The sequence below is a fragment of the Physcomitrium patens genome, chromosome 1 (genome assembly GCF_059467195.1).
Source record: "Physcomitrium patens ecotype Gransden chromosome 1, ASM5946719v1, whole genome shotgun sequence".
Lineage (NCBI taxonomy): Eukaryota > Viridiplantae > Streptophyta > Bryopsida > Funariales > Funariaceae > Physcomitrium > Physcomitrium patens.
This window is the reverse complement of record NC_143410.1, coordinates 14,047,619-14,075,545: the sequence shown is the minus strand read 5'-3', so window position 1 is coordinate 14,075,545 and position 27,927 is coordinate 14,047,619. Positions and strand designations below refer to the sequence as shown.

The 27,927-nt window shown below is 40.3% G+C and overlaps 3 protein-coding genes and 1 long non-coding RNA gene across 7 annotated transcripts; 2 read left to right on the top strand and 2 right to left on the bottom strand.

Annotated features, from left to right (window-relative positions):
• Positions 1-249: 249 nt before the first annotated feature.
• LOC112286483 (putative histidine kinase 6) lies at positions 250-8,870 on the bottom strand. Its single transcript, XM_024528402.3, has 16 exons — positions 7,719-8,870; positions 7,151-7,505; positions 6,821-7,016; positions 6,263-6,706; positions 5,928-5,950; positions 5,583-5,670; positions 5,237-5,444; positions 4,712-4,744; positions 4,108-4,495; positions 3,867-3,979; positions 3,312-3,527; positions 2,849-2,934; positions 2,167-2,479; positions 1,683-1,847; positions 1,346-1,549; positions 250-1,008 (listed from the first exon to the last, which is right to left on the bottom strand). The coding sequence occupies exons 1-16, from the start codon at positions 7,941-7,943 to the stop codon at positions 919-921; spliced, it is 3,147 nt and encodes a 1,048-aa protein (XP_024384170.1). The 5' UTR covers positions 7,944-8,870; the 3' UTR covers positions 250-918.
• A 3,018-nt stretch (positions 8,871-11,888) lies between these two features.
• Positions 11,889-14,783, top strand: LOC112287684 (uncharacterized). 4 transcript variants are annotated; one of them, XM_024530965.3, is made up of 2 exons: positions 11,889-12,353; positions 12,723-14,783. In XM_024530965.3, the coding sequence occupies exon 2, from the start codon at positions 12,893-12,895 to the stop codon at positions 14,543-14,545; it is 1,653 nt and encodes a 550-aa protein (XP_024386733.1). In that variant the 5' UTR covers positions 11,889-12,353; positions 12,723-12,892; the 3' UTR covers positions 14,546-14,783. The 4 variants fall into 4 exon arrangements, with proteins under 4 accessions (XP_024386733.1, XP_024386726.1, XP_024386750.1 ...); XM_024530958.3 differs by having other exon boundaries at positions 11,909-12,363; XM_024530982.3 differs by having other exon boundaries at positions 11,916-12,186.
• Positions 14,784-15,211: 428 nt separating this feature from the next.
• LOC112287698 (large ribosomal subunit protein mL43) lies at positions 15,212-16,093 on the bottom strand. The gene is made up of 2 exons (XM_024530994.3): positions 15,829-16,093; positions 15,212-15,671 (listed from the first exon to the last, which is right to left on the bottom strand). The coding sequence occupies exons 1-2, from the start codon at positions 16,013-16,015 to the stop codon at positions 15,499-15,501; spliced, it is 360 nt and encodes a 119-aa protein (XP_024386762.1). The 5' UTR covers positions 16,016-16,093; the 3' UTR covers positions 15,212-15,498.
• A 3,786-nt stretch (positions 16,094-19,879) lies between these two features.
• On the top strand, positions 19,880-22,719 carry LOC149989881 (uncharacterized). The gene is made up of 2 exons (XR_016503021.1): positions 19,880-21,650; positions 21,789-22,719. It is a non-coding gene; the product is annotated as an uncharacterized LOC149989881 (long non-coding RNA).
• Positions 22,720-27,927: the final 5,208 nt, after the last annotated feature.

Genomic DNA, 27,927 nt, shown 5'->3' with positions numbered 1-27,927 from the left:
TTTACTTTAAATATACGTTGATAATCCATTCGAGTGTTTCAGTCGTACACGGTCATCATATTTAACTCTTTTCACTTACAAAATTCGTTACAATCTTTGTATTTTCGTATTGTATTCTGTTGTTTCAAAAACTGTTGCATTCTCCAACATTATATGAAGGATATATAAGCTTGATTTTGCTTTATCCCACAGCAGTGATTATCTTCGTAGTAAATATGACAGGTACATCCATCATGGTAAGAATATCAATGATAGTAGAGGTAATAGTAATAATATCAATAGTGAGGCCACACTCGAATTACTCGTACAAGGGAACTCAAGAGTTGTAATCTAGAAGTCAGATTCTCAAGACTGAGTGTCGGATCATTGGAATCACCAGGCGATTCATTTCCGATCGCCACCAGTGTCCGAAGGAGGGGTCAACGTATGGATGTCGGTGTAAAAGTCGGTGGAAAGATGATCCGACGAGCTTCGACTTCGACACCCGCCTTGCATCTGCAGAAGTGCGCTGCTGCGGCGAAAAACGAGGATCCACTCGGAACCCTTGGGGTCTCATTTTGTCTAGACGGTGGAGAAATATGGTGATCAGGTTCCTTGGAGGAGTTGACTCGGGCATAGAGTTCAAACTCAACTGGTTCTGGTACCCAACTTGGTACAACCTGTACCGACATTTGTTGGGCGCCATGTCTCGAAGAGGATGTGTTCATTAACACCAGTCAACCGTTCCCTTCGCGGACTTCCACTACCAACGATGCACAATGGGAGGCCGATACCACCCAGTGCTTATCTTAGTATCGTTCAGGACTGTGTCCATACAAGTGTTTGTAGAAGCTGCTGCGAGTGTTTTGTCATGATTCTCATTGGAAAAGCTTCTGAACTGGACATTCGAGATGATAGCAGACCTTGTAAGCTCGATGGTCATTGCGCCCTTGCACGCTTTGGTTGGCCTTGCAGCTCTCCTTGTACAAAGTGTTCAAGTAAGGAATATAGCTGTTTCTGATCCAACGGCTGTGGTAAAATCACAAGACAGAAAATTCCCCACGTTAGAGAGCTTATCTACAAACATCAGCAATATCTTTTGCACAAAATGGGATACAAAATCCTCACGCTGGTATATAATACCCCCGCCTCCAATCAAGATTGAGTGGGTTCTGCCCGTCTCAGTGTCTACAGTACTCATGCATCCAAAACGATTGCAAGAGGCCAGACAATGGGACACATGCTTAAATGATCGTGATTCAGGAAGTCTATAAAGTGAGTTCATCCTTGCCAACGATAAAGATAAAAGATACTACTCGTTTTGGTTAACGAGCAGTACTGATGCAGCAGGAAGGTGTCTTATCACCTTGGAAATGTAGTCATCCATTCCAGCATCGAAACAAAGTTCGTGTGTCTCCTTCGTGACGTCTGCAGTGACTGCTACGATAGGGAGGTGGTAGTGCGAGCACTTCAAAAGCTCAAGCTCAGACGCGATCCTATCCTCAGAGCACTGCTCACAGACCTCTATCTCCCATGTCCGTATTCTTCGGGTGGCTTCATAACCATCCATCTGTTCCCACATGAAACAATCACAACAGCGATCAGATTACCCAATCCATGCAAAAAAAAATTACCGCAAACCAAAGACAACATGTTCCAGAAACTGGACTGTCCAAGTTGAATATGTTGGAGTCGGGCTCTACCTCTGGCATCTGAATGTCCATCAACACAAGATCAAAAGCCTCGTCGACCTTCTGATCGCGAATTGCGTTAATCGCTTCCATTCCTCCATTGACAGCAGCAACGGTGGCGCCATATCGAGCTAGCATCGAGGTGGCAACTCTTCGGTTGACCATGTTATCATCTACCTGCATTATGTACAAACGCCCTGAAACCTTTAACACTCTATTCAAGGATTTGCAGCAAAAAATATCTTCAATACCTGGTGTTAAAAATTCAGGAGTAATACAAACTACGATATAAAATACACCGTCTCACTAATGTGCAGCACTAAGGTTACGAAAAGCAACATTCAAGCAACTGCAATACCTGACATCAGTCAGGTAAGAGCAATTAAAGCTAGTCTATCCACACAAATTCTCTGTCAATAGTAATAGGTCTAAACAGTGAGTTGCGTTTAGCTAGAAAGCAAGTCGAAGAAAAATCAGGTGATGCTGTGAAATATACCACTAGCAGGCGTTTCCCGACCAATAGTTTGGGATTTGGAGCCACTTTGGTGGTGGGCGTCACAGTTCGAACCCCTAAAGCTTCCAACAATATCGTGGTTACAGTTGCATGGCGTAATGGCTTGAAGATAGTTGACGAATATCCAGCCTTCTTCAGCTCCTCCTCATGTATTTGTGGGCAGGTGAGCGCTATCACCGGTAGAGCCTCATAACCGGGTTCTTTCCTCACGAGTTGCCCTATTTCTCTCGTTGTATCTTTATCTACTCCTTGAAAATCGATTATGATTGCTTGCACTAAGATTGCGTTCTCTTTTCTACACCAAAAACAAAACCCACAACTTACAGTTGAACACCAACCTCAACATGCAGTTGATTACAACCAAAGACAACGTCAAGTCTCAGTGGAACATGAGACTCATACATCATCAATATGAAAGCCTATTCTTCCAACGTAAAGAGTCCGTCAAAACTGTCAGTACATAGGAGATTCTAACACAAGACAAAGTTCCGGTCGAAATTGAACACCTATTATCGGGTACATTCTATATTTTACTAAATGAGAAAAATTGCACAATTTGGTCTTCATTCATGGTGAGAAATACGAATAAACAATAAACGAACACGGCTAGACCTGTGTACATGAACAACCAGTGAAATTACTGGAGTGCAGCAGTAATGCATACCTCCTGAGAAAGTCCATAACCCCCCGCAAGTCTTCTGTTTCTTCCACTACCACGCCTAATCTCCTTAAATAGCTCGCAGATGCTTCCTGTATGTCAGATTCCAAGCAAGTACTCGACATGTCAAAGTCAAATCACAAGCGAGATGAGATACACAACAGCCCAGTATATCTTCCTGATGCAAACCTATCTATTTGTAGACATTAATTTAACGTTTCATTTAAGCCTCCTACCACTTGCATTTTGTCAAAACTATAAGCATCACCCTTCCATCAACCTCAGCGTATACTCAGCGATTTAAGTACAATGATTTTTAGTAGATGCACTCCATACATCTAATTATTATCATATATCACCGTATCTGTATATAGTACACCCTCCACATAGCGCCGAGATAGGCCTTAGGTACAAGGAGAACACAAACAACACAGTATCGAAATAGAAAAGTATGGATAATGGACGATACCTGCCGCACAGGATGAGTATCGACCAAAATAACTCTAGCTCCCCTCAACTTTTCATGATCAGCGGTTGGTTTCTGATCGGGCTTTACACAACCAGCCTCCCAGTTTGTATAAAATGGCTCTGGGGGCAGCCCTAGTGTGACAGTTAATTCAAAAACACTACCTTCTCCAGGGTTGCTATTCACAGTAATATCTCCTTTCATCAACCATGCCAGTTTCTGCAACACGTCCCCATATCCACGAAAACACGGCTTATAAGAAATCAGAAATGAACAGTTCGAATAGTCCACCTGGAATAAAGACTAAGATCTGGTCTACAACAATATACCTCTGCAATACATCTACAATAAATCTTTTACCACTGATAACAAAGGACAGCAAAGCAACTTATTTGAACCAATGTACCACACAGATCTTCCTAGCTCGATGAGGACCTACCAGAAGATATCAATGTATGGCTTTAACAAGGGAACAGATAAACCAAAACACGTCACAGAAACTCGGTGAAGCCAGACATTTTTCATTCCTTGCAAGAAAAACATTTCATTCAAGCATACCTTGCATATTGATAAACCAACACCAGTGCCTCCATATTCTCTGGAGGTGCTACTGTCAGCTTGAAGAAAAGGTTGAAATAGGCGATTGTGCAAGTGTAATGGGATACCGATACCTACACCATCAGAAGAAGGAAAATCTTGCGAGTAAGAAAATACGACAGAGAAAACGAACAAGACAAAGCCAAATAAAAGATCAAGTCGACATGAAAAATTCGTCGATACTAACAGAATGAAAGGGTACCTGTGTCTTCCACAGAAATAACAAGAGTAACCAGTCTTGGCTCTGCGGTCTCAGTTGATCCCTTCGGCTCCCATCTCCTCCACGCGGCAACAGCTTCGCGTGTGCTCAAAGCGCCTGGCACCATACTCAGCCTCGGCGCCACCAAATGCATCTCAGATATCTTCGCGGACTTTCCTCTGTAAGTCGTATCCCGATCACTTCCAACCATGCCGGTCGTATCACTTCCACTGGAAGACTTATTTACCACTTGTCCACTGCCTACACTGCCCAGAGTGAAGTGTTTTGAGCGAGGACGACTATTAGTCACTTCCGGAAGTGGGAGCAGGCGGTCAGAGTGACATGTGTCTAGAATGCGAACGCATAAGAAGATACTACCCTGCTTAGTGAACTGCAAAAGCACACCGAATGCGAAAGAATGAACTTATAATTTCCCCAATCTATTGCACGAGAGTTTGAAGGCACGAATGCAACTGCAATGAGAAGCGAAAACAAATGGTAGAAAAGTCATGACCTGCAAAAAATATCTCAATCGTCATGAAAAACAACCCATGCATGTCTATCAATTAGGAAATGCTCAAAACCAAGATCAAAGTCAAGTCATTACCTTCATGGCATTACTGACAAGGTTGACGAGAACCTGCACAAAATGATTAAGCAAGCTAACTAAAATTAGATATTTGACTATTGGTGCAAAACATGGACATTCGATCCAAACAGTACCGCAATGAAACTTTCATCACAAAATTAGGTGGTATTGCAAGCTAAAGAGAGTTGAGTGCAATGTGATCACACGGACTCCATGCTAGAATCAACCAGAGCAGATATGAATGCGAATTATACGTATCTGTAAAAAAGGAAAACCTACTGTCTTCGTCGGCATAGATTTCCACTTCAAATATTCAACATTTGAAGAGCACTCGAAACAGATGGTAACATGAAATTAAAACTCATCTTCCCCACGAGAAATTTCTACTTGCACCTTGAACCAGTATGAATTAGAGAAAGGCAATATACCCATTAAAACCCAAGACAGATCGTGTAAGAGAACTACCTTAAAAGACATGAAAACGAACATAGAAGAACAAATCATTGTCCAGTGGAATTGAAGTAACAGAAAGTGAGGCCAAACCTGACGAATGCGAGTTGGATCTCCCAACAAGCAAGATGGCACTGCATCATGAATCAAAGCCGCCATCTCAAGATGCATGTGGGATTCTTTTTCAACGAACAGTAATAGTATTTCATCGATCTCATCCCGAATGTTAAACTGTACAGACTCAATTTCCATCTTTCCCGCTTCAATCTTTGACAAATCCAGCACGTCATTGATAAGTGCCCTGCACACAAGAGAATTCCGAAATAGGTTAATTCACGACTTCAATTTACAGTCATGTAGAATGTTTTGCAATATCTTTTTCAAAACTTGTAAAGTTTGAGTCACATACAGTGACCAGGAAAGGCGAGCAATGACTTACACAAGGCTCTTTCCACAAGCTTGAGCAATTCTGACATACTCGAGTTGCTGCGGATTTAACTTCGTCCCCATAAGCAGGTTTGTCATTCCTGGACCCCAAACCCAAGTGACTTGTGAGGCAGCTGCTTATACCTTCATGACTCGAGTATGTCCCTAATAGGAATAAAATCCACCGAGAGTCTGATGATTGGCAGACCAATACAATTGTTTGAATTGGACTACCTATGCTCAGAACACATGATCAATTGTTTTCACAACATATGTATAAAACAACGGGTAGTCTAACAGTTCTTGAAAAACATCCCACTTAATCACAGCCCTACTACATGGGTGGCAAGCATCTTACCAATAACTCCATTCATTGGGGTTCTGTACAAAAGAGAGCACCAAAGAAGAAAAATGAATCAGAAGTACAATTATTTCATTATCAAGCGCATTAGATATTAACTGAGAACAAGATATACTGCTACGTCATTCATATAAAATAACATCGCAAATTAGAAACAAAAAACTAACAGAGAGGTGAGGCAATCTTTAGAAGGTTTCGAAGGAGCGGTAATCCTAAGCAATGAAAAATCCTCATCATATTGCACCTATCGAGTACAACACAACGTCACGCTCCTCCAGATGTCATAGAATATGAAAGCTTGACTTAAGGGGCACAGATCAAGCAATTCCCACCTTAACTCATGCGAAACTGTGGCCAGAAAACTTGATTTTGCTTTCTCAGCAGCCTCAGCTGCCATGGTGGCAGCCGTGAGCTTGGCATTCATCTTCTCCATAATAGATAAGTCCTTCTCAATTACCATCATTCGCTTCAACACAAGATACACAATAATTGCGCAGAAGAGAATAACCATGGCCAGCAAAAGAGGCCACGCTGCGACGTTCCGAAAAGCTGAGAGCTTCATGTTGCTCTTCGGTAAGCATCGAAGCTCGAAGTTCTGAGACCCAACCTCCCATGCGACAAACACATCGCTACGCTCCTTTGACCGGTTCGATGGATCAAACAATGGAAGGGCGCAGGGCGTAACAGTACTAGTGCAATTATATGCTACATGTGGTTCTATATTAGGGTCCACGTTGTAGACAGCCACAACATCCATGTCCTCGTTGTCGATGAACCTGACAACCGCCTTTTCAATTGTGAGGGCATGCTTCATTCGATTTATCGATCCACGACGAACAAACCAAACGAAAGCACACCTGGCAAAATTATATCAGAACTTGAGAATCTACCTCGAAAGGACAGCACCAAACACTTCCACGATGTTCAGTACTGTTGCCACATAACCCAAGCATGCATTCTTCCTTGCAGAAACGCTGGTGAAATTTGTTGAATCTTTGCCAGGCCCGTAGTATGCCAAATAGGCTCCCATTTGGAAAGTGCCTTCCCATGGGCTCGGTGGCGAGAGAGTAAACATACCAGTGTCACCTGAATTATCATATTTAGTGCAACATGAGATTGGCTCGAAGATTTGCCCAACTGTAAATAATGAATGACTCTGATGGAAAGCAAGAGGTCGCAAGCATCAGAAATAGACCTTGGAGCACAAAAGTGTCACTTACGCGCTTTCACAAGAGCTTGGTTAAGAATAGGAGAAGACCCAGCGTCATACATGTAGAGATCCACATCATCAGTCTCAAACACAACTGGCGCATACTCATCGGCCTGTTCCCGCCTGGCCCATGAGGAGTTTGCAAGAACTGTCATGATTGAGCGATTGTGCGCGCGCTCGAATTCCGCTCGCTGGCTGCCCAGCAAGCGCTGACAATATACCAGTGTTTTTACATTGGGCCGAAGAAACAACGTTCGCCTCGTAAAATTCTTCCAGATGGTATCATCTACATCTGGAACGCTGGCGATCAGTCCCAGGGCTACAAATGACGCATTCAGGTTGTTCTCCACTTGAGACCTGAGGATCTGCATGTAAACTTCGAGCAGTTGGGGAAGGAAACAAAGAGAAAGACAGACAATACGCTGCATGTAAGACCTCCATTTAACAGTACACAAGTTTGCCTATGTTAGCCCTAATCCTATTTCTTGGGTGCAGGCGGAAGTCGTGGTGAAGGGGCCGAAAAGGGATCCGGGGACTAAGATTAGACGTGATCACGAGAAAAGAGACGGAGCAATTACCTCCTTGTGATTGTCGCACTTGAGACTGAACTCCCTGGTCGTGGACTTCGAAGAGCTGCGATAAAGCACAACCCCAATTACGCAGGCCAATAGCCAGCCCAGCAGAACACATACCACCAGCACTGCCACATGCCGCACAGGTTTGCCCTTGCGAGTGAAGGAACGCATCATCGTCCCCCCTCTCTTTCTGTAACGCGGACGCATCGTGCTTTCCATCAATGTCATCGCTGGTCAACTAATCAATCCTCAGCCCGTGCTCAATGTGGCACCCAGTATTCCTATACAAACCTTGACAAACGTATTGTAGACTGAAGGGATTCCATGGCACCCTACTTGTGATCCTTGTTTTCCCAGGAAACATAGGGTTCTACTGATAGAATTCGACGAAAACGATTGATTCATCCAACTAAACACTCTGAACACTAGTGAAGTTGCCAATCAAAACTCTAAACCCAATCTCTTATTGCAGCAACATCGAGCGACGATCAACCCTTTCTTAAGTTCCGTAGTAGACAGCTAAGCCTGAACGTGCATATTCACTATAAAGCACTGCCTAATTTTTCCAATATAAGCTTATGCTGACATTCCCTCGTCACCACTATCGTTCATAACTACTCAATCCACCTCTACGATCACGTCCACAATCACTTTCGCTACACCATCACGTCCGCAATCGATTGTCTCACCACAGAAATATAAAACGCAGACTTCGTTTAACCCGGCCATTCCGATGTCGTGGATATCCCGCTACAAACACTCGATGGGTTACGCACTTCTACTATCAAACGTGTCTCAATCAGAACCTAAATTCTACGAGCAAAGGCCGCTTCATGTAGCAAGGGATCAATCCCTTGAGTTTGAATTTAAAAAACGACAGTCTTACGCTGTTGACAACATCATATCACTAACGTCCAACTCCAAACAGGAAAACAGTCTCAGATTTGTCGAACATCGATGAATCATGAGTAACAAACGAAGTAACGCGTCTCGATGCAACCTGAACCACCGCTTCAACGATTGCCTTACACAGTGGCGGGAACGGCGCGAAAGTGATTACCTAGCATAACCACAGAAATCCAACCGATAAGTCCCAACCCCTCGACCGGCGAATTCGCCTAAACATCACAAGACACCCCCAAGCTCATGTAGTGGGCACAAAACAGCACCCGAAGAAGCGCAACATCTTGGTAGGTCTACGTACATAGGGGGACCCTCGCCAGCCAGTTCGAAATGTGGCTCAGACAAAACCCGGTAGATATTCCCACTACACTGAAATTCTAGTCGAAACCAAAAGTAGTTTAACGTATCAAATAAAGCCACTAGGTGGGTACTCATGGTGGCTCCAGGCAAGGCAAGCAGCTTCTCGGAAGCATGATCCGGCGGTAGAGGGGTGATGAAAACCAGTCAGCAGCAACAGCAATTCCGTATGGAAGCCCCGAACAAAAGCGATAGAGGGTTTGGGGGATGGAGGGAATGACTACGAGGAGGAGGGTGGAGGGGGGGGAGGGGGGGGGGGGGACCATCCTCATTCAGAGACGGGCGGCTACCGCGAGCGCTGTGGGAGACTTCGGCGCCGCGACTCGCGCGACAATCTCCTTCCACCGCCGCTCTCCGTCTGCGTTGCTTCGTGGCTTCGTCGTCGGGGCACTACTCTCATTCATCGTCGTTTTTGTAAATTCAGCCCACGGTTTCATCCACGTCACGGACGCTCAGTTTTTCTGGGTCCCCCGCTCTCTCTCTATTCTCAATACCTTCCACGCCCTTTTCGAACTTCTTAAAACATTCTCCGAATTATATTAAAAGAAATACTTCTCCTCGTATCAGCTTCCAGATGTACCTGCCGTTGTTGAGATGGTTCTTAATGACGCCTTTTCAAGTAGCTTTATGGGTATGTTTTGTTTTCCTCCAATGTTGATGTCACAAATTTTACTTGTAGAAGTTTTTTTTTTTTTTTTTTTTTTTTATCTACTGCCACCATTTCATATTTTACTAAGTTCTGTTTAATTTACTGGCCATAATTAAAATTATTATAAAAATTACAACAACCAAGTTGGTAAATTTGTACATCTAAACCAACCTTTGACAATAAGAATACACACACACATATATATATATATATATATATATATACATTCTGTTTTTTCTGTTTTGTTTGGAGCAAAAAGAAACTTTTTTTCTTCCTGTATGTTTATATCAATGATTAATCTTAGAACCTTATTCCACCATCCTCAACTCTATTACAAACAACATTTTCTAACATTATTACAATTTGAATTAGAATAAAAGTTCTAATATTTTATAAGATTATAAATATTAGTGAGCTTTTTCATCAAAAATAGATTATCCACTGATAGATACTATTTTACACATTGCTTTTTAGTACTTGAGAAAGATAAGAAAAGAAAAGAGAAAATAAAATAAGTTCTTTGAGGCAATTAGAACAAATTAATAAATAATCTACTAATATATAAACATATATATATATATATATATATATTCTAAACTAAATTTATCTTATGCAAAGTGCTAAATTTTAATATTTTATCTCATCGAATATTTATCTATTACAAGGAAAATAACCAAAACAAAACAAAACAAACCAATCCTCTGAAATTGATTTTGGTTTTTAAATTAATAAATAAGTTTTTATTTTAAAATACATAAAAATATACATAAATATATATATATGTATATATATATATATATATATATATATATTCTTATTCTCACCTGTCACTATTCACTATTTAAAACAACTATCATATTCACTTTACAAATCAAAATCAATCAGTAAAAAATAAAGTATTAAATGTTTTTTAATATATTTATAAAGATATAATTATTTGAATCGATTATATGAATTAAAAATAATTTAGGTATTATTATAATATATATATATATATATATATATATATACTTAAGTGATTTACATTAGATGTACACAAATCATAAAGTTTAAGTGAAACTATTGATTTTTTTTTTATTAAATACAATTATTGAGTGTTGGTTCTAAATATCAAAAACAGGTTTTCTATATATATATATATATATATATATATATATCAGTAAATAAATAAAATTATGTTTTCCAATCAACAACAAATATATATATATATATATATATAAACTAATGTTGTTTAATTCATGTAATGATAAATTAAAAAAGAGAGGCATTAATAAATTAAAATAAAACCTATTTTACATTTTAAAAACATAATTACAAGGCTGAATATCATCTAGGTAAGAAATGACGTAAATATCACAAGACAACTGCAACGAGCAAAAACTGAAATTTTTTTAAAAAAAATATTTTTATTTTATTTTATTTTTTTCTTGCTTATTGCTTGTTGATTTTAATTTTGATTTAACTTTTAGTAATGTACGTACCATTTAAGAAGAAATCAGAAGATTTTAGAAGCATTTTATATGAGTCCATGGAATTCCTTTTTAATATTCATAAAATATCTACTTCCAAAAACCGAATCTTATACATGTTTAACTTATGAACGATTTTTTTTAGCTTTTAAGATATCACTTGTGTTGAAAATATTTTTTAAGAAAAAATGTTACACATTTATCAAGGCTTGACTTGTTCACTGTCATCAAACGTCTATATTATCTTATTCTTTAAAATATTTTTTGACTTGAACAGTACTTGTAATATACAAATTAGAAGACTTCTAACCTCAAATTTATTACAATGACAGTTCATTCTCTCAAATTTGTTAATTTCAACACAATTTTTATTTATTTTGAATAAATGAAAGTGAAGAGAGACACCATTGCCAAATCAATCAAACTTTGGAGAGGAGCATGTCGCGAGGGGGTGGAAGAGCAGCAAAGGAAGGAATTGAGAATGAAAGAGAAGGGAATGGAAGGAAAGGGAATGGAAGGGAAAGAGAAAGGGCAAGGAAGGGAAAGGGAAAGAAAAGAGAAGGGAAGGGAAAGAAAAGGGAAGGGAAGGGAAAGAAAAGGGAAGGGAAGGGAAAGGGAAGGGAAAGAGAAGGGAAAGGGAAGGGAAAGAGAAGCGAAAGGGAAGGAAAAGGGAAAGGGAAGGAAAAGGGCAAGGGAAGAAGAGGAGGAGGGAGGAGAGAGAGAGGAATGGATGGATGAGGAGGGGAGAGCCAAATAATGCTGCTCTGCCCCACTGGGTCCCCACAGGCTCATCATCATCATTATCATGCACTCTGCTCCGCTTCTTCGTTCCCCTCCCTCTCGCGCTCCCCTCCCCACTCCGTCCGTCCTGTGTGTGGGGTGGGGGTGTGTGTGCGAGTGAGAGAGAGTGTGTCTCTCACTTAGTTGCTGGTCTGGACTGTCCGTCCGTCCCTGCCTGCCTTGCCTGTGGCTATGGCCATGCTGCCCTCCTCCTCCTCTCTCCTCCCGCTGCTTCTTCACTTGCCTTACTCTTCTCTCGCCTCCGCGCCCTCTCTTCCCTTAGCTCCCTAAGTCTGTTTCCTTCTCCTCACAGGTACTCTCGGCGCTTGCATCTGCACTGTGAGACACACTCTTCGCTCTGCATTTTTTCACTAGCTGCTTCTCTTCACCACCTTCGCCTCTCGTTTCCTCAATCGTTTAAGCGTTGCACTGGATTACAGCGACAGGCGTTACTTCATTAGCTCCTTGCGATTTGTTAATGTTCGCCACGGTCGATACTGCTTCTTCTTTTTTCATTCATTTATTTTTGAAGGAGTTGCATGTGTCTCATGCCAGGTCGTGTATAATGTAGGGTTCTCCTTTCAATTCCGAGGGCTTGACTGCTCATTAAATTTTACCACTTCCACGTTTGTGGACCTAGACCATGGAAGCGTGCATTCTGTCGTGTGTCCGTTGCGGAATGGCCGAGTAGAATCAAGTCCGTAGTCTGGTATTCTTAGAGTGGGGTAGTTGTTTGTGGACGTGATTGAGTTCTTATCAATGGCAGCGGTGACTAAGAGTTATCCGCAGAAGCTTGATTTTGCAAAATTGATTAGAGTTTGATAAATTGTTTTGCGCACATGCTTGCAGACACAGAGTACACCTAACGGCCGGTACTACGAAATCTAGACGCGATCGAATGGCGCTCCATGTTGCTGCTTCTAGATAGTGACGTCAGATCTTCGATTGTCAACTTTACTAATCGTCTGATGTCACTCAGTTAATAAGTGACCTCTCCCAAGGTGCAGGGAGGTGCAACGATGAAGTTTCTAGAGTGGTCTACCGTAGAAAATGAGGAAATTGAGGCCCACTTTCTCAGCAGGCTCAACTGCTTGCAGAATTTTCGTACGGAAAGGATTGGTCAACGTGCAGTGCAATTGATTGGGGATGTTTGTTTTGGCTTCTTCGTTTTCGCAGTCCTCATTGTGACTGTAATCGCTATCACCTACAAGCCCCCCGATCCGTGGCTACAGGAGCAAAAGGCTTACAATATCCTCTTCAACAGCGTCGGAAATTCCACGTTCCACCTGGATGATTCAGTGCTCGTTACGGGAGACGATCTGAATGTAAGTTCAACAAGTACACCTCTTGCACTCCCTCCAGCGATTAACGCGACCGTTTTCGATGAAAATTCTGTTCAAGAAAGTTGTAATACTTCTATCCCCTGGAATTGTTCAGACGCAGGGGTGAAGTTTGTTGTTGAGAAAATGAATGCACATCATTTTCCGAGACTCATTTTTTATTCGTACCGAATTGTTTCGGGCGGTTCAAAGGGTGTGTGTGATGTTGCCTGGAAATACCGCCCCATGAACATTACAACTCCACGGATGTATACAGATTTCAGGCGTTTTTCTCTGGTTAGGAACAGTGACTGTAGTTTTGAGGTCAAAAAGATAGGAAAGTGGCATTCTGGTGTCAATGCACGGCCGAGGAGGATCCCTGGAGGATCTGAAAATGACGGGAATTCCGCTACGTTTAGCGACATACGGCCAGATACCGCTTTCCGGCAGGGAAAATATTTATATTACACACGTGGAGCTGATTATTGTAAGAGCATGGGCCAGTATACGTGGGGTTTGTTATGTGCACTTGGTGAGGCGCGGTATCTGAATCGGACATTTGTGATGGATCTAGATGTTTGTCTATCCTCAGAATATAGTGCTGCGCACAAAGATGAGCCAGGAAAGGACTTCCGTTACTATTTTGACTTGGAGCATCTCGCTAACGCGACTTCCATTATCGAGAAACACAGTTTTGAGGAGTTGCTCCTGAAGTGGAACGTGCTTACTGAGCGGCATGTCTTCAATCATGAGATTCAACCAGTAGATTTGAAGAACGACACTCACTCTGTCTTGTACCGAGATTTCAGAATTGAGGTTGATTTCGACAATCATTGGTACAGAGTGTGCGAGGGGCAAGCGGAGCATTATATTCAGCGACCGTGGAATTTTCTCTGGAAGTCGAAGCTGCTGATGAATATGGTCAATGCTATTTGCAATAAGTTGGAATGGGATTTCGATGTTGCTCATGTTGTCCGAGGTTATAAAGCTGAAAACAAGAAGCTTTGGCCCAACTTAGACAGTGATACTTCTCCTGAGAATCTTATCGCAAAACTCAAGGTCATGATTGGGTACAGGCGCAAGCTCTACATCGCAACCAACGAACCCTTCCCCGAATACTTCGACAGACTGAGGGAGCAATTTGAGGTTCATGTGCTGGACGATTTTAGCCAACTTTGGGCAGAGAACAGCGAGTGGTATAATGAAACTATGCGCATTTCGGGCAAGCCTGTCAATTTTGATGGTTACATGAAAGTGATAATTGACACAGAGATGCTGAACAGGGGAAAGAAGAGAGTTGAAACATTCAATGACCTCACCAAAGACTGCAAAAACGGGGTTGGAAGATGCTAAAGTCTGAAACTTAACAGCTGTAGAGGTATTTAGTATGCAATTTCGAGCTGTCTGTCCTGCGGTTATGTTCTTAACTAATCGGATTGCAACATAGTGAAGGAACTTTTCCAATTATATAAATTTCGGATCAGAGTAGAATCCGGGTCAATAGGTGCTCTAGTTTGTAGGAATGACTTTGATACGTTTCATAATTTCGACGGTTTGAGACCTGGAATTTTAATCGAGTTACTCTCAAAAACTGTTGTCAGCGAGAGACTGATGTTGAATATTGTTTGAAGAGATTAGGTTGTAGTTTACAATCTCTCTTGTGATTGGACTGATCTGGCGTGAGTTTAGAATTGTCTTTTTGTGAGTTGGTTGATAAGACGATCTACATTGGCATGATGACACACTCAAGTATCGATAGTTTCGCGAAACCGAGAAGAGTAACAAGAACACATATCACAGCCCCTCATTGGTGCTGATCAAGAAAAAACACTGAGAATTGGCCACATGCACTCTCTGCTAACAGGGGAACCCGCCCAACACACCATACCATTCTTTGAAACCTGCAGAGTACAGTGCGTCGGGCATGCACAACCCCATCAACAAATGAAAGTCAATTGATATAGCCCAGTGGCAGGAGAACCAAGACTCAGAGCAGAGACGATGGAATTCAAAACCATGTGAACTACGAAAGATAGTGTCCAGGCACTGCGAAAATTAAAAAAACTTCAGTCGACAGTGTGTGTTTTCATATCCTCAACTGAGATTAAATTCCTGAATTTCACTGTCAGGAAGTGTTGCAAGTTCTGTACACATCCATCCTGTTCTGTGTTGCCAACATAAGATCTTAAAACGACCAGGAAAGGTCGAAATTATGGTAGGGGTCTCTAACCCTACGTGAACTACACTACAGAGGGAGAAGATTATAAAATGCGAACACGAAGCTCAGAAGACAAGACTCAAAAATGTCAAAATTTGACCTCTGGGGACCAAGAACCCTGGACGCTCGGATTAAATGTTACATGTCGCGTTTTGAGCTTCACGACCTTCCTGCCCGTCGAATTGCGTAATCTCATAGCTTGTGTCAAGATCTCTTCTGCATTCTTATTCTTCACATCCACCACTCTATCGTTCTTATTCACTGCCATCGTATACCAAAAAGAGAAACAACGAAGAAGATTCAGAAAAATTAGGCGGTGGAAACTCCATCATTGTCTGGTCAGATGCATCGCGATCGAATCAGAAAGAACGGGAAACAAATGTAGAATAGAATGCTGGGATTCGGAATCACGACTTACAGTAAAGGCCTCGAAGGTAAGGATGTTGGCCAGGGACCAGTTGAGTGGCAACCTCAAATTGAGGGTTGTTCTTCTGGAGGGTAGGGAAAATGCGGGCGACGAACTCGCGGGCACCAGCGCTACTTCCAGAGTGATCACAGAAGCAGACGATGAGCTTCTGCAGCTGCCAAACCCCGCGAACCGCCATTGCGTAGCACGATGGAAGGCGCGAGAGAGACAAGAGACAGATCGAGACGAGGTGAGACGCGACGCAGCAGCAACAGCTGCGAAATCAAACCCTAAACCCTGTGCGCGTCCTCGCTAAAACCTACGACCTGCACGGTGACATGTCATGCCACGTCATCCATAGACTGAAGTCACAACCTCAATCGTGTTCAGTGAAAACTTTCGCTGCGACTCTCAATCAAATCCATCCGTCAGAAATTCGGTTTTGATATATTCAACAATTTATACAAATCGTTTCAGTAGTATTATATTTTAACACTGCTCATAATATCATGTGCGAAAAACCATGGTAGGCGTGTGCTGATCGAGCACCATTATTTGATTTGAAGTAGATTTAGAAGAACTCGCTTTACCAATTGTGATAATCAAGGTTGCACTGCAATTGCGAAAAGTAATTTATGATCAAAAGGTTGGATACAACATAATACTATGCTTCGGGAATTAGGAAGAGGAATCAGCATCACAAAATATGGTATTATTCAGCCCCAGGCTGTTTGAATGAAGTGTCAACTAATGAACATGCTGACGTTGCAACGAGGGAAGGGAACGAAGGAAAGGGGAATGAACAGAAGGGGAACGTAGGGGAACGGAGGCTTTGCTCGGGCATGAGGGGCCCGGGGACCCTTTTACTTGGAAGAGCAGAAGGCGACAAGTCCGGCCCGGTGCCCGTCTCCCTGCGCAGCACTGCTGCTGGCCCTGGTGCCGAGATCAGAACAGGATTGTGTGTCCGCAGCACTACTTACCGATCTCTCCATCTTACATTACAGCTGCCGTCTTCCGCTAGTCGCAAGTCGCAAGCTGGTCGCTGTCTTCATAGAGCATCTGTATCAGTTCCGCGGAATTCTGTCTGTGCATGCGGATAAATTGTGGACGGAGCAGGAGAGAGGATTGTGAGCAAGAGGTGGTGGGAGCGAGACGCTGACCTTATCTGCTTTTGCATTGCTTTACTTTGAAAGTCCTACCGTGATTCCACAGAATCCATGGCACCAGTTTATGAGCATGTCATCCCCTGCCGTCCTCTTTACTAGCCTTCTTGTTATCGGGGAAATAACCTCTTCTTTGAAGCATAGCGTAATGGGGCTTCGATGGTCCTAGGGTGTTGGTGCATGAAGGGAAGTGCCGGGTGGATGATGTCTGAAAGCTCCCAATATGCCTCAAAGTATGTACACGATCTCCATGAATGCTTCTAGAGGGCATTCGGATGTAGCTTACCACACCCCGACGCCTATGTCGCATCCATCATAAGTACATGAGGGACTTCAGCCTCGCTGGATGCTAGGTGGCAACAAAAGTTTGATTCAACATATTATATGAAAAATTTTAGCGCACAGTCGAAACTGAAAATTTCGCGTTTCTATTATGTGAAAAAATTAATGTCGACAGGTGTGGACATGAATGAGACCCCGACTTTATCACATTGTGTCTGACGGCGTATGTGATGGAATTGACTCTGTCCATCTTCGTCGAGTATTTTCTCATGTGAGCCATGGCAGGGCAGAGGTGCGTACTTTTGAAAACTTCGTGCACTTGTGGATCAATCATGTCATTCTGTAAACGTTTATGGTCTTCAGCTCAAAAAATATGAAAATGGGCAGAACATATGCCTCCCTGCAATGCTCCAAAGGATCCGTTTCCTATCTGAGGTATCTGTTAGAAAACATTGCATTTCGCAGCGAGCTTTTCCAAGTCGCTGCCAAACAGTTAGTGATGTAATTGCACGTGAAGTCGAACGCTCTGTGGTGATTAAATGATCAACCAAGAAATAATCAGAAGGAAAAACGAAATGATAGATTGAAAGGATGAATCTGCAAGATTGGCTTGTTGATTTTGAAATGTTCTAGGGTCGATTATGAAGTCGACTAATCTTATTACTGAAGAGTTTCGCAGCAATCGCCTTCCTGGCTTAAATTGCCGCATGCTTGCGCAAGAATGTGATGCTGCTGGTCTATTCTCATGGGCAGTTTCACTTAGAGCATGGTCCCGGAACTTGGCAAGGCGATTTTGGCGTGGTCTGTCTTGATCGTCTCTGAACGACTTAGATTCGTTGACCTCCGTTCAAAGTGCCATCACCGAGGACTTGCTCCAGATTCCAGATCTGGCCTCGTCAATTAGCACGCATTTTTTTTACTTTTACCTCATATCGCTGTTGCTTACGTGAGGTACGCTGGAGTTCAGTCGTGCGGAGATTAGTCAGGCCTTCAAACATGCACCACTGAGATGGCGAGCCCGATTACTCTCGTTAGACGATTATATGTATGGTTGGGAGAAGTATTTGGTACTCACTCCATCACAACTAGTTACCCTGAGTGAGACTGAGAAGCAGTTCAACTGGTGTCCACAGTCTTTGAGATGAAGACAAGGTCTTCTGAATTTCCAGTTCTATGGTGCGCTTAAAAGTATAAAAAAGGAGGTTCTAAGTACTCGTACATGGTAGGGTCGTCCACCCTTGGACCATCTCTGGTCCACGTGCTTCCACAGCGTGCACGCAGTACAGCCAGATCATTCCTCTTTTTCTCTTCAAAGTTCAAGTATTTTTTACGAGAACAGTTTATAGAGTCTGTGTCATAGCTTGCTATCGGCAGCAGGTGTCGCTATCGTGATATTCACCTCTTGTTTCCAGCATATAATCGTCGTCTTTGTCTGTCTCTAGTCGACTGATGGAATGAGCAATTTGCACCGATATAATATCTGTGGGGAAGACAATTTCATGTTTCCTATCCATCATCGAAAGAAACAACAGTTCACTTCGTTAGTTATTCCAGCTTTGGCTTTAAACAGGCATTGGAGACGTGAAGAGATATAACCCAATATAACGATTTCAGTACATCGAAGTAGAACTATTGTTGCATCACTGTCCATAGTTCCGAAATGTTGCCATCAATGTTCTGAAATGAAGGCCAGTAAAATTGATGTTCATGATCGGAGAAGTGGTTGAATTTCCCTTGACGACAGTCAACATTCAACCCTAATGAAACTTATCGTCCATGAGGTACACTGAAACATTTTTATAGGTAATTTTTACAAAGCGATTGAATGCACGTGTCACTTGCTGGCAGTCTAACATTAAGCAGTTCTTACGTTTTGCGTGTGGTCAGAGAAGCTCCAGTATATAATTATGGATGCATTAGGTGTTTAAAACCGAGTAGAACAGCAGGTCTCAGCAACTGATTGTTTAAATTGGCAGATGAACCAGTGAAGTTAAAGCAGAGTGGGAGCGTCACAACTCTGTATATAGCGCATTCATTGCCTGTGTAGGTTAATATACTTGACTGCTCGATTTGATATTTGGTGACTTAGTTGTATACTATCCATATGCTGGTCAAAGATATCAACGCAGTCGTTGATAGTGTCTCATTTTACTGTTAACTTCAAGTTGGTAGAAGTTCCCAATGACGTACAGCCAGGGAGTAAAGTAGCCTGTAGCAGAGTTGTGACGAGGTTGAGCTTTTGACCAACTCAATGCCCCCCCCCCGCTGGACACATTATTCAATTACGTGTCATAATGGTACCCTTTCAAGACTTCGAGATCTACGATTAGTGAAGTGTTCCGTCCAAAATCGTTCTTTTATCACTTCTCTAGACAATGTCATGAAATGCCAAATTGTTCAGATGCTAATGGATACATGAAAGAATCGGTATACTTCCCTCGTCGAATAGCTTATGAGATTATCTGCAGGCGCATTTACACTTTATGTGGGTTTTATGGAGATGCAACATTATTACAGGTACCGTAAACACCATCATCCCCTGGGATAAACCACTGCTCGTTCTTGTACTAGTTCACGATGTGTGTTGGATCTGCCGAGGTTTGTTGCACTATTTAACAACCATCCTACATCCACGGTTTGATTAATGTGTATGCACTGTGCTTGTTCAAGTCGATAGGCCACGAGTCTGACATGCAACAGTGACACTTTCAGTACTGCGTCTACAGATGACTAAGAAAAATGAGTATTTTGACAATGTGCTTACTCAAGTTGGTCGGCCCTCCACCAGCATGCAAGGCAGCTATTTTTCCCTACAGGTGCATTGAGAAACATCCTCTTCCTACTGGGTGCACTGAATGGATGACAGGAGCGGAGACCCTAGTTTAGGTCTTGGAAGCAAACAACAGTCAGCAAGGTAACTGTACTGAAATATCTTAAAACAATTCATCCCTACACACAAGTTCTCAAGGGATAAGTCCATGCATATGATCCGTCGGCAATAGTCGACAGCATAGTTTTCGCCGGGTACCATAGGCAAGCTGTGTTATTCTCGAACATCAATCCAGCGACAAACCTGGCAGACCGCATGGTGCTTTTCCAAATGTGGTCCACTTCCAGTACCTACCTTACCCCCAAAGAGCTGAGGAACCAAGCAGCGGTGCTAACCTTTTAGCAAGGTGCAATTTGCCAAGCATAGCAAGCGTTTCGCCTGATTAATCCGCTTCTCGGCATCTGCTGTGATCACTAATAGTCTGGCGAATAGGTGAACGCGACGTATGTTTTGAGATTATACATACAATAGAGCTTTTTTCCAAGCATGCGGCTGATGTCATGGCAAGCGAGAGATGCGGATAATTGTGCACAAGAACCTGGCGTTGGATGATGAAGTCAAGACTTCGAGTTGATATCCAGGTATGTGACAATAACTGATGGATGTCAACCGCAACCACGTACGAACTTCTAGTCCTCGCCTAATTTCCCCTTACGTCATTCGATCACAGCAACCCATTCGGAAGCTGAGATTCTTCAGTGATGGAACATGCGGCGTCTTTAAAGGACCAAAGACCGCTTCAAGAATTCGTCACGCAGAGTCCCACGAGAAATAAGGCTGAAGAGTAGATCTCTGACGTAAGAGCCAGCAGTTGAGTGAGTCATGAAGCCTTGCGGAGGCCTACAATCCAACCAGACTGAAGTACAAATAACCACGTGACATGCGTGACGTCGGCGGCAAACATTGTAATCGAGTCTGCTTGAATTGCAGGGCGTCGACAAAACTCATGACGGCCGCGATCTCGTCCGACGCCGCTCACGGCAGAATGCAGCGATGCGAACGCAATGGTTACCACATGCGCGCCGAGGAGGCAGTAGGGGCCGATCCCTGGAGAAGGGGAAGCGAGAGAAGGGCACAGCACGAAAAGGAAAGAATAGACGAAGAGACTGAGACGGACTGAGACTGAGACGGTGGTGAGCATGGCCCCCATTATAAGGCGGGAGAAAGGGGCAGAGGTGGGGACCAGGCGGAGACACCATGGCAGGCGAAGCACCGAATCTACAGCATCAGATGCCAGAGGTTCGCTGCTTTTCGGCATTTGAATAATCCCCCCACTTATTGAAACTTCCCCACCCCACTCTGCCCATCACGTTGACTTGGCGACCCAGCCTGCGCCCACTTGATCTGTTGCTTTTGTTGCACCCCCGATTTAGCCACTCTCCAGATCCATCGTGGTCTCCACCCAGACTCGCCCCCCTTTGCTCCCACTCCGTCTCGGGCATGCCATCGTCACCAGAAGCAGCAGCAGCAGGAGCAGCGGAAGCAGCCTGTAAACTCTGCAGCAGCACAGGCGACGTTGACATGCACTTCCGTCTCCCACGCCAGTATTCTTCCTCTCGGTGTGCACCATCTCCACCGTCTGCAACCCCCACCTTTGTTTGTTTTTTTACCGAATCCCTGGTCGAAACTCCGGCATTATCTTGCAGCAAGTATGTCAGTAAGATCGTCGTAAGTATCTTTCTTGTTTGTACAAGCAGGATCTGACTTGACCCTTCAACCCAATTGAAAGCTGAGCATCTGGGTAGCCTACGCAGCTTGTACCATCCACTAGGTGATATCGCCACTTAATATAAGCCTGGCTACGCCCGCGCTGGTACCACGCATCAGACATAGTTTTTTGTGGTTTAGCACCGTAGTTTAATGGAGCTGGTCTGGAGCATGCTCCCCGGCGATCCACCTCGGCACTGTTGTGGTGGTGTGTGTGTGTGTGTGGGGGGTGGGGGGGGGGGGGTATTATTGACTCCTTTGTCCCGCATTCATTGTCCTGGTCCCGTTTGGAAGCCGTCTCCCCTTCACCCCATCCTCTTCTTCTGCTCCGGTTTCACTATCCCTGCAAAAAGCAAGGAAAATTTTATATAAAAAAAGGAAGGAGGAAGAAGAAAAGGCGCACTCTGGCTCATCCACTGGTCTCGCTTCCCTTCCCCTCCCTTCTCTGCTGGTTGCTTGCTTGCTTTCTTCCTTCCTTTATCTCTTTCTTTGTTTTGTTTTGCTTTGCTGTTCATTTTATTCTGTCTACTTCTGCGACATGGGGCAGTAAAGACCAGATCCACTGTTCTTGATCTTCTCCCAATCTCTCACCAGTGCTCCACACTTTTATCCATTATATCTGCATCTTTTCTGTTTCTTTCCCTAGTAATCTGTTTTCTAAATTGTTTTATTAGAGGGGCAAAGGTGAAGAATGGGTCGGAGAACAGACTTTGGAGAATCTTTCAACGAGGAGCGCCCTCCTTGTTGAAATTCCTCAAACTCTGCATTGCTTTGAAGTGAAGGAGGAAGGAGAAGTAAATTCTTTAATATATCTTTAGAATCTTTGCTAAATATTTGGATTTGGGAACATTTGGGGTACAAAAGAATAGTGTTGTAGGAGTTCCACTTGCTAAAAACAAAATTGACCACTTGCATTTCTCTCACCTGTTTTCATTTTTTTATGTTAATTCCTACTAATGTATCATGGATTTTGGAAAATTTTCATTATTTTTTTGTATTATAGTTTTATTTTCTGAGTTGATAGTTTAAAGGTTCAAGAAAAAGAAAGAAAAAGAAGCAGTAGTGTTGAATGACAATGTGTCTATAAGCCTTAACACTTTCCTTAAAGTTGCTGTCCCAAGAAATGAAATAAAAGTTTCATTTTTGTTCAACTCTCAATATTGATTACTTTAAAAAATGAATGAAAAAATGTTCTATGAAATCATAAAATGGCATAAAATCATAATCATCAATATTAGCACCCTATCATTTTCCAAAAATGACTCTTGACCAACAAAATGGTGAAAAAATAATGATCATTTTATAATTCAAACTAGTAGAATTAAGTCATCGAAGACATTGCCAAAAACTTTGGTGCACTATGAAACAATATGTTGTATAATTTAAAAGCATGTGTTATAAAAATAAATTATAATATACTTCATCTAATTACTTGTGGGTGTATTCAATACTTATTCTATATAGATCAACAAATAAGTTCAAGAACTATAAATAATGAGATCTAATTCTACACTACTTATTGAACTAAATAAAAGATATTTTAATATTATGTGTGAAACAAAAAGACATAATTATATGATGAGATAAAATAATTCAAAACTATAAGGACATGTACGTTTTTTAAAAATAAAATAAATATTTCCATCGGAATTTTATATTATCATTTTAATGAATTGATGATGTAGACCAGATATTGTGGGATTTTATTAATTTAAAAAGTTTCATAAGAATATTATCAGTAGATCATTAAGATTCTTTATTGTAAAATAAAATTTTGAGGTTTTAATAAAGGATGTATAATTGTGTTAGTTTATTTCTTTTTTGAATACCAAAATTATCACCTAAATATAATCAGTGGTATTTAATGATTATCAAATTTTTAGTATTATATACATATTATCACATTATCAATATTATATATGTAATTTTTGTTCAATTGCTTATTTTTGCATTACTAAAGTAGTTTAATATAAAATTCAATATTTTTACATAATGTATTGGTTTTTCTGTAAATAAATTGTAAAAAAATAAAAATACTACTATTAAACTTTGTTACTTCGAAAATATAGAATTTTAAAAAAATTAAACTTATAAATTATTTTTAAGAATAATAATATTAAACATAATCACACAAATAGTATTTATCTAAAAATAATTTTGTAAATTATCTTAAAATTATTTATGAAAAAAATATAAATTTGTGAGTTCAAATTGAAATTCAAAGTAGTTAATTTAAAATTCATTATTCTTCAAGAAAACTAAAGTTATACATTAGAAAAGATAAAACTAAGTTTATCTTAAAATAGTAGTACATACATATGTATATTAGTGCACATATATTGAATGCTCAGGTATTACACAATGAGAAACAAACTATTATGAAGGAATTATATATTAAAGAAGAAGCACTATGAAGTTACAATACTTAGCATTAGTAAGTTTGTACACAAAGAGAATATGGAGTAAGATATCTCTCACTTCCAACACTCATTACTTATAGGTGGTGGCTGCTGCCCTAATAGACAACTTCCATTCTTTGATGAATATATTCATCCAACATTCTACTAAGACTATCCATTGTTACTTTATCTATTATAAGAATATATTTTTAGTATATTCTATATACTCTTAAGATCCTTGGTTCTTTCATCTATTTTATTTCTTGGCCTTCTTACATACCAAGAGCCAATCTTTTAATCAATAGTAATTTATCTAAAGTAATATCTTTAATAAAATAACTTATTCTACTTTCACTTTTATTCTTACTTTAATATTTTCATTTTCTTTTTGATCAATGGATTCAATCCTAATGCCTTTGTCAACATGTAATGTCTATCCTTTATTAATGTCTTTGTTAATAAATTAGCAAGCATGTCTTCTATTGCATAATACTTCATAGAATCACTCTCATTTCAATCTTCTTTCTTATGAAGTGATGTTGAACGTCAATAAACTTGGTCCTTGAATAATGCTTTGGATTCTTTACAAATACAAGACATCCTTGATTGTCACATTCTATTAGAGTTTCTTTCATTTGCAATACTCTAATGTCTTCTAAAAGTTGCCTTGGCCATATTGCCTCCATTGCACCATGGCTTGCTGCCATATATTTCGTTTCTATTGTTGAACTTGTAATTATTGGTTGTCTCTTACAATTCCACGAAATAACTCCCATTCCAACAAAGAATACATATTCTATTGTTGATCTTCTATTATTTGTATCTCTAGTCCAATTTCTATCATAATAACCATGCAAATTAATGTTATTACTTCTAAAGCACAATTTGAAATGCAAAGTGCCTTTTAAATACCTCATGATCTTTTTCATGGTTGCCCAATGGATTGGGCTAGCCTTTGATATGTATTTTCTCACAACAGTCACCGCATATGTAAGATCCACTATTATGCCAACCATTGCATACATAAGTGAACCCACTTGTGCCTTGTATGAAATACCTTGCATTTCACCTTCAACTTCAGCAAATTCATAATCCGTGAGCTTCATCAACTTCAAATTGGCCTCCAAAGATGTTCTAATAGGCTTACACTCTTCCATATTGAATTAATTCAACAATTTTTTAATATACTTACTTTAGCTCATTGTAATGGTTTTTTTAGCACAATCTCCAACAAACTCCACTCTTAAATAATAGTTAAGCTCTTCTAAATCACTCATCTCATACTTCTTTTCTAACTTTGTTTTCAATCAATCCATTATCTTTATACTATTAGAGAAGATGATCAAATCATCAACATAGAGGATGACAGTTAATATGAACTCACTTGATTGCATAACATACAAGGAATGATCATATTTATTCCTTAAAAATCCTTCATTCACAAAGAATGTGTCAATGTGTTAATACCATGCCTTCATAGATTTCTTGAGCTCATATAAGACTTTTTTCAACTTACAAACAAGATGTTATTTGTCTTCTTCTACAAATCCTTGAGGTTGTTCTATGTAGATGTCTTCTTTTAGATTTCCATTCAAGAAAGCCATCTTCACATCCATTTGATGCATCTCAAAGTCCATTACTGTCCTAATTACAACAATGATACTAATAGTGGTGAATTTGGCCATGGGAGCAAATGTCTCATTAAAATCCACACCAACAACATGTGAATAGTCTTTGGCAATCAATCTAGACTTGTATCTCATAACATTATCCAATACATCCTTTTTGAGTGTAAACATCCACTTAAAATCAATTGAAGATGGATTTGATAGAAGTTGAGCCAATTTCTATGTTCCATTGTCTATGAGTAATTTGCACTCTTCTTCTATAGCATTCTCTCACTTCTTAGCATCCATGGATTTCATTGCATCATACAAACTCAATAGATCAGTTAGGAGTGTAACATTGGCATGTTTTTTACTTACTTGAGGAAAGATGTATTTCTTCTACCATGTATCAAGTTTTTTTCTATCTTTCAAAGGATATCTCCTTTCACTTGATGAAGCTTCACTTTCTTTCACTCCAAGGTTTCTTATAAGCTTTTTCTTTCTTAAAACTTGCTTCTTTATATTTGAAGATTGGTACTCTTCATCATCATCATCATCATCATCTTTAATATCTTCATTATCTTCATCTTCAATATCTTCATTATCTTGATCTTCAATATCTTCATTATTGGTTTTAGCAATTTTAGGCATACTATAGTCAACCTTCTTTAACTCTTCATCTTGATTTAAATTTCCACCAACATCAATGTCATCATCTTCTTCTTTTTTCTTTCTTGAAATTGAAGATGTATCTATAAACATACCATTATTATAATAGGGTATATATAAGAAAATTGTATAGATGATTAGAACCATGGAAGTTTCTAAAATTGAGATTAGATTAGTAGACCATGTAAAATCTATCGTGAAACATTCTAAAAAGAGTTTAGGATAATTATTTCAATAGAATCTACCATGAAACCTTCTAGAAAAAGAGTTTAAGGTTGTTATCTAGATAGAACTTATTACCTAAGAATATTCTAGAAAGTTTGGAGTGATAGAACAAGGTATAAATAGGACTAGCCAAGGCCATTTAGGACATCTAGTCAAGTATGGCTTTAGACTTTTTTTCTTAATAAAGTTTGGTTTTGCATCTTTTAGTTCAGATCTGTTTTGTTTTGTTTTTGTTTGCTCAATTTGTCTTTCATGTCTTATTATGTTTAGTTAAGCTCAATTTTTTTCTAGTATATTTGGTCCTATTTTGAATTGAGGTTTTATTTTGTTGTCAAATAGAAGGATCTTAGATTTTTGAGATAGTCTTGTCCTGTTTCATTGATATCAAAGCAAGTGTTAGATTATTTATTTTTGGAAGCATGTCAATAGCCATCATTTAGTCTAAGATCAATTATTGTAGTCACACTAGGTACGGTGTTGAGACTATCACAAGCTACTCTTAAAAAGTCAATTAGGAGGTGAAAAGATATTATAATAATAAAATCAAGCAAAGAAATTACAGTATGAGAGATATGATAGAACAATCCCAGATGGAGGCTAAAATACAATATTTCTTAGGCTAGATAGCTACTTTGCAAAGGCAAATAGAAGCCTTAAAGACAAGAGAGTCAATATTTTTTAGATTGAAATTGAGTAAGCCTAGTACATACTTTGGAACTTTAAGACAAGAAGATGTATGTCAATGGCTCTTCAATATGTGACAATACCTCTAATTAATTGAGGCAAATACCACTAAAAGAGTTATTTGAGAGATGTAGCTTGCTATTTGAGAGATGCAGCAGCTATTTGGTGGCGATATGCAATTCAAAGCTATAGAACTCAAAATGGATTTTATGAATGGGAGGAGTTTGAGACTAATTTTAGGAATCAATTTTGTCCATCAATCTAAAGAAGATATCACGTGATCAATTGACAAATCTTACATAAGCTAGGTTGGTCAAGATTATGTCTTCCAATTTAAGTCCATGTGTCTCCAAATTAGCAATGTTTCAGAGGCAAAGAAGATGGATCAATTCATACGAGGTTTGAAACTTGGAATCTAGCAAGAGGTGGAGCTATGAAATCTACAAACATTCGAAGAGCAATTCAGATTGCAAAGAAAATCAATGCTATAGATTTTAGAAATTATGGAATATGATCTATAGTATGAAGTCGTATGCCACTATCTA